Source organism: Mchenga conophoros, linkage group LG20 (assembly GCF_057382185.1).
Source record: "Mchenga conophoros isolate Kocher_MC1m ecotype Shallow Benthic linkage group LG20, M_conophoros_male_GT1.1, whole genome shotgun sequence".
In the NCBI taxonomy this organism is placed as follows: domain Eukaryota; kingdom Metazoa; phylum Chordata; class Actinopteri; order Cichliformes; family Cichlidae; genus Mchenga; species Mchenga conophoros.
The window spans coordinates 16,887,764-16,898,032 of record NC_140545.1 but is presented as its reverse complement, the minus strand read 5'-3'; the positions used below and the strand labels follow the sequence as shown (position 1 = coordinate 16,898,032).

General features: G+C 34.6%; 1 protein-coding gene across 2 annotated transcripts; it reads left to right on the top strand.

Annotated features, from left to right (window-relative positions):
- Nucleotides 1–428: 428 nt before the first annotated feature.
- Nucleotides 429–8,060, top strand: LOC146550580 (G2/M phase-specific E3 ubiquitin-protein ligase-like). 2 transcript variants are annotated; one of them, XM_085259385.1, is made up of 10 exons: nucleotides 429–923; nucleotides 1,159–1,312; nucleotides 1,512–1,584; nucleotides 1,832–2,174; nucleotides 2,658–2,753; nucleotides 3,252–3,562; nucleotides 4,690–4,871; nucleotides 5,271–5,440; nucleotides 6,044–6,258; nucleotides 6,769–8,060. In XM_085259385.1, exons 1-10 carry the CDS (start codon nucleotides 667–669, stop codon nucleotides 6,999–7,001), a joined length of 2,034 nt encoding a protein of 677 aa, XP_085115511.1. In that variant the 5' UTR covers nucleotides 429–666; the 3' UTR covers nucleotides 7,002–8,060. The 2 variants fall into 2 exon arrangements, with proteins under 2 accessions (XP_085115511.1, XP_085115512.1); XM_085259386.1 differs by lacking the exon at nucleotides 1,159–1,312 and having other exon boundaries at nucleotides 791–923.
- The last annotated feature ends 2,209 nt before the right edge of the window (nucleotides 8,061–10,269 follow it).

The window sequence follows — 10,269 nt, the reverse complement described above, 5'->3', positions numbered from 1 at the left end:
TATATATGTGTATATGTATATGTATGTATATATGTATATGTATGTATATATATATATATGTGTATATATATATATATATATATATATATATGTGTGTGTATATATGTGTATATGTGTATATATATGTATATGTATATATATATATATATATATATATGTATATTATGGAATGCCCTTTAGGAAAATATTATATATATTCCAACCAAAGTCTGAATATATAGAATGAAACTTGAATATATAGAATGATCTTCTGAATATATAATAATTGTGGAAACATTTCTATAATATTTCACGTCCCGTAAGCTTAATCTGCAAACATTGTGTAAAAGCAAAGCACATCAGTTGTTACAATACATAGTTGTTGGCAGTATATAATTTAATGAAACCTTTTTTAAAGCAACAAAAAGTACTCCGTGAATTGAAGACATTTGTTTATGTGATTGTTAAGTTTCTCCACCCATCCATCCCACTATCTTCCATCATCTATCCATCCATTCATCCATCCATTCTCTTCCACTTATCCAATTCAGGATTCCAAGAGCCTATCCTAGCTACCATGGGGCTAGAGGGTGTTTATTAATGCAGATTAGACATGTGTACAGCATGGTGTATTTTTTTAATTAAATGTACTTCATTGATCAGAGAAGTGTAATATAACATGCAGAAATGTTTAATTTGCCTTTATCCTCCATTAGGTTTCCAGCACAACTAAGCAGGTCACATTCTGTGGCTCAGTCTTTCACCAAAGAAGTGATTCTCTTGCCAGACCATCTAACTACACATGTGCCAAGGCGTAACAAAAAAGCTTGGCTTTTTGAAAATGGACATATAAAATCTGCACTGGAGTTTAGCTGTGACTGGGACTCAGACAAAGTAATGCAGGCAATAAGGACTGCCTTCCAGCCAGTTGTTGAAGGATGCAGGTAAGCATTAGATCCTTTTTTATAAAAAAAAATATATTTTTTGTTACTTAGATTATTATACTATTAAAGGTCAACTTTGGGTATTTCCAAAAAGGATCTGGGAGCACCGATCAGATGACTGGATTGATATCTTTTAGAGTTAACAAAAATTAAGCCTTTTAATGTATTGTATTGTATTGTAGTCTGTTAGCCTTAACAAAAATTTCATATACACTATGTTTTCTTCCTCCCCTAGGCTACAGATTTTGCTGGCATGCCACACCAAACTAGTTGAGCCATCACTCACTTCCAAACAGACTTTGAATGGAGACCTTGTGAAAAAACTGTTTCATCAGAAGTCAATTTATGTCAGACCTGACAAGGTCATCTTATGTGAGGACAATGAATCAGTAAGTAATCCTGATCATTTCAGCAAATGTATGTATTTTCATAAAATGAGAGTGAAAAAGGCAAAGATGGATTTTAAACTCCCTTAAACATTGTCACTTGTATTATGTTTTAATACATAATACATAAACATATTACTAATATTTATTATGACATTTTGTTGTCAGTATAATGAAATGTATTATCTGTTTTAATTTACAGACATATTCTGATGGAGAGAGTAGCCATACAAGCAGGCAGGATTTCACAGAAACGTTGAATTCTGACAAATGCGGTAAATATTCCTATCTAAAAGTCGCTCCAAATAAAACTGTAAATTAAGTTGGTTCAGTGTCTGTTACTTAGTCATCTTAGGCATTGTGTCTTTAGCTAAGTGTCAAGTCTTTGTTAAAATCATATTTAAATTTAGTTTAATATTTTGAGCAGGAAGAAATGTACCCCTAAATACATGAAAAGCAAAAGCTATAAATGTGATTAGATGTTATTCAAAAGTTAAACTCCTGTTCTTTGTGTTCTCACAGTTGAAATTTCTAAAGAAGTTCCCTCAGCCATTGCCATTGTTAACGCACAGTCCATGTCTGTTGATGATGAGGTCATCTGGTGCGTTGCTACCCAAGATGTTTGTACTGTTGAATCTTCCATCTCTGCTGACACCCTCACAATGTCCACCAATCCTGCTGTCGTTGCTACTGATGAGGATGAGCCTTACTCCAGTGGAACATCTGCCTTTGTCAGTTACAACACACCTGGCTTATCAGTGGGTTCTTCTGCCAGTGTTACTGGTGACACACGTGTCTTCTCTAGTAACACCTCCAGTGTGTCCAATGGACCTACCCAGCCAAGTTTATCCAGCACATCCTACAGGTATGTGTTTTGTACATGTTTGTATCTTTTAATCTTTTGAGCTATATTGTGCAAAAGTCATGACCCACCCCTGCTTTCTTTGTATTTTGCTGGAAAAATAGGAAAGAAGCGCAGTGATTTACTGAAGTCTACAAAATTCTGTCTACAAACAGACATGGAAGCGCAGTATATTAGAGTAGAACAAAACTTGTAGAATTTTAATGAGCTTAAAATTCAAAATGTGATATGAGCTACTTTAGTCTTCAACATAGCTTGAACTCTCTTAACCAAGCTTTCTTGATGGTGATGTCTTCTTTTTATTGAATTTCTTTAAGCATGGTTCAGGAATAGTTTTCCAGGCTTTTTGTTCTGTTCTCTGTCAAGATGATCCCACACAACTTTAATAATGCTGAGGCCAATCTATGTATTGTGATAATGTAATTCTGTCAACATCATTTATATGTAATTTAACTAAATAATTTACAAAACATTCTGGCTTTGCAGTACATATCTTGGCCTGTTTGAGGAAGAATACCTGTCAGATGACCCCGACCTCCAAGAAGCCATTTCAAGGTCTTTAGACTCAAGTGCAAGTGAAAGGTCAGTACAACACAAACTTTTACATGTTGAAAGGTCAACATATTAACCATTATTTTATGTTTGTTGCGGAAAAGGAGTCATCTACTGTCTAGTTTTGGATCAGTTTGAATAAGCAAACTACGAACTGCAACCTGTGATTTCTGTTGTCATTTGAAGATTACCAAGGCTATCAGATTACTTATATTTTACTTTTTTGAATGGAGGTTGGTTGTCAGTGTTGGATCTTGTTGTTTTTCTTGTTCTGCTTGTATTTATATAGTGTATTTATACTATTTATAAATACTAGTGTATTTATGACAAGATAAAAATGTAAACTTAGTTTAACTTAAACTTAATCTTTTTTCCATTATCACAAACATTCTTGATTTGTATCTCTTTTTTGTTAAATATCAATTACAGTCTTAAGAATGGTACATCATTATTCTGTTGGTGGGTTATTGCCATTGAGACTAGTATATTTCTTTACTGGTTTTTTTTGTGTGTGTGTGTATGTTTCAGTGACGTCCAGAGCTTAGAGAGAATCTTGGAGCAGATTGTTACTAGAGTAAATAATGACAGCACTGTACGCTTCAACATCATAAGGCGAAATGTGTGGGATGGAGCATCCAGAGCCATGGGCAGATCCAATTTTTCACCAGAGAAAAAAATAGATGTGAAGTTTACTGATGACTATGGAATATCTGAGGGTGCTGTTGACAATGGAGGACCTACTCGGGAGTTCTTCCGACTTTGCCTCTGTGAAGTCAAGGACAAACTTGGCATCTTTGAAGGTCCACCCAATGCTAAAGTTCTTACGTGCAATTCTAAAGGTACTTATGATTTTATTAATTGTTGCCATTTGATTTATTTTACATCAATACATTATACATCAATTGGTTTGTGATTACATGTACGAGTTTAGTATCTCATACAGTTAACTAAACACATTTTTTTGGCAATGACAGAATTTTTGTACCACCACAGAGGATTTTAAAAAATTAAACCTAGATTGACTGAAGGGAAGATTGTCTGCTTTAGTTGAAAGGTTTGAAACAGTACTACATATTTAGAAATTCTGGTCATTTTTATACATGCTCTCTCATTTCTCAAAAGTAATTATTCAAATGACTGATATGGTGTAATTCAACAATCAAGAGATGCACTTATGAATGGAAACACAGATGTTTTACAACAAGGTGCAATAGTAAATAACTGGAAGGACTTTGCCAGAAAACATCTAAAAGAACTATGCTATACTACTATGAAGATATGGACAGATGACACCAAGATTAACCAAAATGATGGAAGGAGAAAAGCATAGTAAAGAAAAGAATAGCTTAAGTCACACATGGTGGAAGCAGTGTTATGACACGGGCATGAGTAGCTGCCATAGAACCAAGCCACTACTGTTGTCAATGATAGCACTGGTGATTTGTGAAGTGTAAAGGGCAATCTGTTCAGATTCAGCCAAATGCAAATGCTAAATTGATTGGACAGTGTAAATTGATAATAACCCAAAGCATAACAAGCCAGCTCAGTTACCTGATCTGACTGTAAGGCTGTAAAGAATTGTAAAGAATTTTAATCCTTGTATTAAAAATAATACATAAAATGGTGTTAGCTTTCAATCACTTGTCTAAAGCAACCATCTTTAAAAATGGTGGATAATGTATAAAATTGACTGTAATTCCTAATCAGCTGGTGCCATTTTTTAATAAAATACCTCGAAGGAATTGCACTTTAGTATCATCTTGATTGTTTGGTATTAAAATCCAAGGTGGTGGTGCACAGCAAAATTAAGATGATTTTGTTATTATCCAAACTATTATGGGTGCAACTGTATGGGCAATATTTTTTTCAGAAATAATATTTGGTAACTTGTACTATAAAAAATGCCACAGTAACAAAAATAATGATGCAAGCTTTTGAGATGATGTTTTATTTTATTTGTTAACAGCAATGAAAGATAATGGATACTACTATGCTGGCCAGATCATGGCAATGTCAATTGCCCACGGGGGACAGAGTCCATGTTTCTTGTCTGAACTCTTCTATGAGTGTCTTCAAAAGGGTCCAGACAATGTAAAAGTCAGCACTGATCATATTACTGATGAGGAAACAAGGTCACAAGTGCAGTCGGTGAGCATATTTTCCTTTGGTTCTTTCAATTTCATTGTAGGTCTTTTTTTGCTTGTCCAACATTTTTACTAACACTTCCCTAATTTTTCTTGCCCGAGTCCTGCACCTTTCTAGTAAAAGATCAAACATTTTAATGGCTACAAGAAGGAAGAACTAAAAATGTGTGTGGCAGGTTATGGTTCTGTTGGTTACTGCCCAAGAAACTCCAAGTTTCAGTTTTCAGAATTTAATGATTGCACTTGTTTTCCAGCTTAATAACTTATACCTCAGCCTCCTGATCGGTTATGGGGTTTCATAGGGTTAATGTACTAATTAAACACTGAAGCTATTAGTTTTGTATGTTCTACTAAATAGTAGAGTCAAATAATTCATTTTATAATTTCCTCATATTGTTTTTAGATCATACAGGCCGAGAATGATCTACAGCTGCAAGATGCAGTTGCACAGGCAGCCAGCTTGATCAGTCTTGCTGGTCACAATGTTTGCATAACACTTCAAAACAAACAAGAAACTGCTTTGGATCTGGCTCACTGGTATGTCCTTCAACGGACCCGTGCACCTTTTGAAAGGTATGTCTAAACACATACTGTAATGGTAAAAAATTAAGCCTGTCAAACTAAAGTCACTGTGTTGTGAAACGGGTATTAGCCTGTTTGGGTGGTACAGGTCTGTAGCGCTCCATGCTAGTACAGTTCATAACAAAACAGATATCTTTCATTCATGAAATTAAAATTCACATAAAACGTATCTGTGCCGATGTAGGCATGTGTTTAAATATGTAAATAAAAATAGATTCAAATTGAGTAGCATTTGGGTTGATTGTAGACTGACAGAAAAGGTATGCCAATGGAACAAGAGACCAGATGTATTTGAAAGCAATTTGTCACTTTTACTCCAATTCATGACAGGTCCCTGTGTATCATATTTCAGCTCAGTTGTTCCATGTATAGGCATTCTTTATCTGTATCTAAGACAGTCTGGCCCTGTAAGGGGAAAAATGTTCTTCACCTCTGATACAGCAATCCACAGGAAAGTAAAATGTAATTAGTTCAGAAATGTCTCTTGATAAAACCTCAAAACCTCTTGTTATGATACAGGTTCCAAATCCAATCAAATACAAATATAATAATAGTAATATAAAATACAATTTGATTTTGTTTTATTTTGGCTAGGTTCAGAGATGGCTTGAGGTCTCTAGGTGTCCTAGATGCTCTACAGACATACCCTCTTCAGATGAAGTGCCTTTTCGTGAAAGCTGGAATGGCTCTCAGAGCAACTGATATGGAGAATCTATTCCAGATCATTCACTCCGAACGAGGGAGTAATGCATTTCAAGATGAGTGCCGGACCCTGGCTTTCTGGCAAGACTATCTTCAGGAGGCAGAATGTGAGTTTACTACTTGGCACATTGTTTGACCATAAATCAAAATTCTCACTTTTGTGCAGCAGCATCATGAAATTACAGACATAGATGCCATAACAAAAAAGGTAGATAGATAGTACTGATGCAAGTGCTGGGTTTACAAAGAACATTGTATCCAAATGTGATTTCAGTTTGACTTCAGTGTATTAACAGGATAAATAAATAACAGGATAAATAGGAGGATAACTAAATAAATAAATTATTACCAATCCTGTATACTGAGTACAAATAATAGGCTATTGCTGCATCCACGTACATTTAATATGTTGTGGTCTCCACTAACTTCTTTTTTTGACATTGTGGTTTCACTGTATAGCCTAAATAAGCTTCATGTGTGTCTTTCAAATTACAGCTTACTTTTAAAAATATATACATGTTTCACTTTTGATTTAATCTTTTGGTAATTTAATGTATCTGTACATCAGTAGTCTTAGTCAGAATATCATTATGATTTTGTATTTTTCTATCTTATAGTTGAAAATGATGTCTCTTTGGAAGATATTCTTGTTTTCTGCACTGGATGTGACAGCATACCAGCCCTGGGTTTTTCTCCAAAGCCAAGCCTTGAGTTCGTCACTAACTGCAGATTTCCAGTGGCCAATACTTGTGAAAATATCCTTCGTATACCAGTTCATGCAGTGTACACTACTTTCAAATCAGACATGGATTTTGCAATACGGAATTCACCAGGATTTGGAAGAGCATGATGTGTTTTCTTAAGGATTGGTGACATGATGAGGATTTGGGTTTTTTTCTATTTTGCATATGCATTTTTTATTTTCTTGTTTTTGTTAATGTTGTTAACCCCGCATCAGAGTACACCCTGGACAGCAGTAGGACTGTATAGCCTAAATAAGCTTCATGTGTGTCTTTCAAATTACAGCTTAAATACCAGTTCATGCAGTGCACACTACTTTCAAATCAGACATGGATTTGATAAGCCGAAGAGAATGGATAGAATAATTTTGTTTCAGTTTATACATGTGGGGCATTTTTTTGTTTTTTGATTGTAGTTAATTTGTTTTCCTGCTTATATGGCATGTTTTGTCTCTGGTATGACCCATAGTAACATTACATTATTTAGCACCCCTGCAGTGAGCAAAATAATATGCCACAATCTCATTGTTATATAGAATTAAGTTTTCTCAAATGCTTCCTGTGTTCAACTATTCCACATAATGTGAATTTTCAAATGAGATGAGTTAAGCTTTATTTCAGTGTCCCATTTGAACATTTATGCTTTACACAGAACTTTGTATTAATATCATTTAACTTTTAGCTTAACTCACAGGTTTAAAAATGTTTTTGTTAGGTTTTGGTAAAGTTTTGAAAAGTATTACAGTAACCCTACATACTAAAAGGTAGAAAGACAGTATCTCCAACACTGGCAGCAAAGTTGTCTATAAATGTGACAGACATTGGTTAGGTCAAACCTGGTTATGTTACAGGTTGAAATATGAACATTATATCACACTATATGACATTACAATCTTATCAAATTATTATATATTATCAAAGTATTATAAACAATAATAATGATAATGATAATAAACATAACCTGGTTTGCAGGGAGTGTTTTAAGGATTTTGTTTGCATATTTTACTATACTACTTGATAACACAGGCTCATTGTAGATTGTTTGGGTTTTTTTTCCTCTTTCATTTTGTTTTTTTAAGACCAGCCCTATTACTGCAGAATATTATTTCCTTCCTATGGGTACTGGAAATACACAAATAAAGTGTTCTGTGTTTCTACTTTTTATGTAATTTGTGTCTTTAAAAAAAGTTTAAAGAGTTTAAAATGTATAACATATTTTATTTAATGAATGAATCATAATTCCTGTTTATTAACAGATACATTAGTACATCATACAATCATATGTAACATATACTGTAACATTTTGTACTGTGACAAGTATGGTTTGTCATGAAAGAAAAGTGTAGTCTAAACACTTTATTTGTCTACTTTTATGATTTAAATGGCACAAGTGAATATGAAGATAAAACCAGTCTTTTTATCTTACCTTTCTTTTACCTAAATAATAGTCTTGGACCCTTTTCAGTATCATGATATTTCACAATTTTTAGTGTCTGGCACTCAAATAAATTTTTTAATTAACACAAACAAATTTACTAATAACTTAACTGAAGCATGCGGCATGCTGTCAAAAAAACTTCTATCCCATGATTTCCATCGTCACTCAAGGGGTCGATCTGCCTCAAGTCAGCCGTCAACTGCTGGTGATGGTAAGAACGATGTCTGAAGTGCACTTGACTGAGCGGTCTGTGATGCTGAGGAAGTTGCAACATTCCAACAGTCCACAGCTGCAGCGGGGAGTGATTTTCCATTGTCCTTAAGCTGTGATGGTTCCACTGATTTACAAATTCATCCACAGATCTGTTAATTCTTGGAAGATATACATGGTGAAAAGCCCTAATATGAAATGGATCAGTGCTATCTAAAATCCCAACATTTTCCATAAAGAGGAAAAGGTCTTTAAAGTATGCTGACACAACTCTGTTTAGTTCACCCCACAATCTTTCAATTCTTTGATTATGCACACTTCGTCCAACCATAAAGCTTCCTCTGTTTGGCCCTCGATGTTCAATCATAAACCGTGCAATATCAATATTCTCACTGCCAGCATCACCCCAGACACGTTGTGGGAGGCCAAAGAGATCAACGGCACTCTGGAAAAGTTGCATAGCAGTTGATGCTCTGTTATCTGTGCAGCATCTCATGTAGGTAATGCAGCGACTGTAGCCGTCAACTCCTCCATGAAACACAAACCCCCAAGGATTTAACTTATGGTTTGTGTCAATATGCCTGGAATAAGAAGAAATATATTATTATTATGACACTAGATGTACATTAAAATAAAGGTCTATGACTTTGACATTGTACTTCTGTCATGTAAACTATTTCTGGAGATAAACAATATTTTAAACTCAGAGATTATACAACATTGTTTATTAAAACACAAACAAAATATTATATTACTACAATGCAGGAAGTAATAATTAACATTAATCAAATTTAAGACGTGAAAAAAGGCATACCACACTTGATTTGGGACAGTGACATTGTAGACCCTCCGCTGAATTGCTCTCCGTCCTCTCAAAGCTCTTCCCACTGGATCAACTATTCTTAAACGTTCTCGCACTCGCCACCGCTGAACTCTGATTCCTCTTCCTCTCAAACTACCACTAATGTAGGATTCTCCTGAGCCAGGGGTATGTGTAAGAATCTCAGTAATGAGATAATCAAGATCCACATTTGAAATATTATTAAAATTTCCATAGTCCACTAAACCTAGTTGTATCCTGTGGTTGTACAGTGTTCGAACATTTACTGACAACATTTGAGATATGGCCATCCAACTAAACCCCAAGTCTCGCATGTCAGTCAGCTGAGTAGCTGGTATGTTGTACCTAAAAGAGTTAGAAACAAAAGAAGAAATATGTTAACTTCTTTCTTATTTCTTGCATTCATTATCTTGTTTGCCATCTCTTGACTCTTTCAAGTGCCATACACATTATGAATGAATTTGTTTCCATTTTTATCACTTACCTTGGCCTTCCTCTTTGAGATGTAGAATGATATAATGAGCCCATAACATGTGCTTCAGCTTCTGCTCGAAGTGTTAGCTCAGTTGACATCTCCATCAGTGATTGATAAATTCCCTCAAGAAGTGTGCATAATCTTCTCCCAGAAACGTTTTGTTGAACATTATTCATGAGCACTAGAAATGTTGCAATAATGAAAACGTGTTCTTCAAGGTGACGTAGTATAAATTCCAAATTATTTCTACCATTTGCAGTTTGAACAGCTGTCGCAAAACAGTTGTCAAGCTCTAAAAAGTACTGAAATAGTTCAGCTGATGCCATTTTGTAAAGGCAGAGAATTCAGAAACACATCATCTCTAAAAATGAGGTTCATACATTCTATATATTCAAGTTTCATTCTATATATATT

Bases quoted from the DNA above. Each gene is read 5' to 3' on its own strand.
- LOC146550580 (XM_085259385.1), top strand. From the start codon at position 667: ATGTTTAATTTGCCTTTATCCTCCATTAGGTTTCCAGCACAACTAAGC. The intron at 1,313-1,511 runs GTAAGTAATCCT...TTTAATTTACAG, and splicing joins TATGTGAGGACAATGAATCA to ACATATTCTGATGGAGAGAG. The intron at 2,754-3,251 runs GTCAGTACAACA...TGTATGTTTCAG, and splicing joins GACTCAAGTGCAAGTGAAAG to TGACGTCCAGAGCTTAGAGA.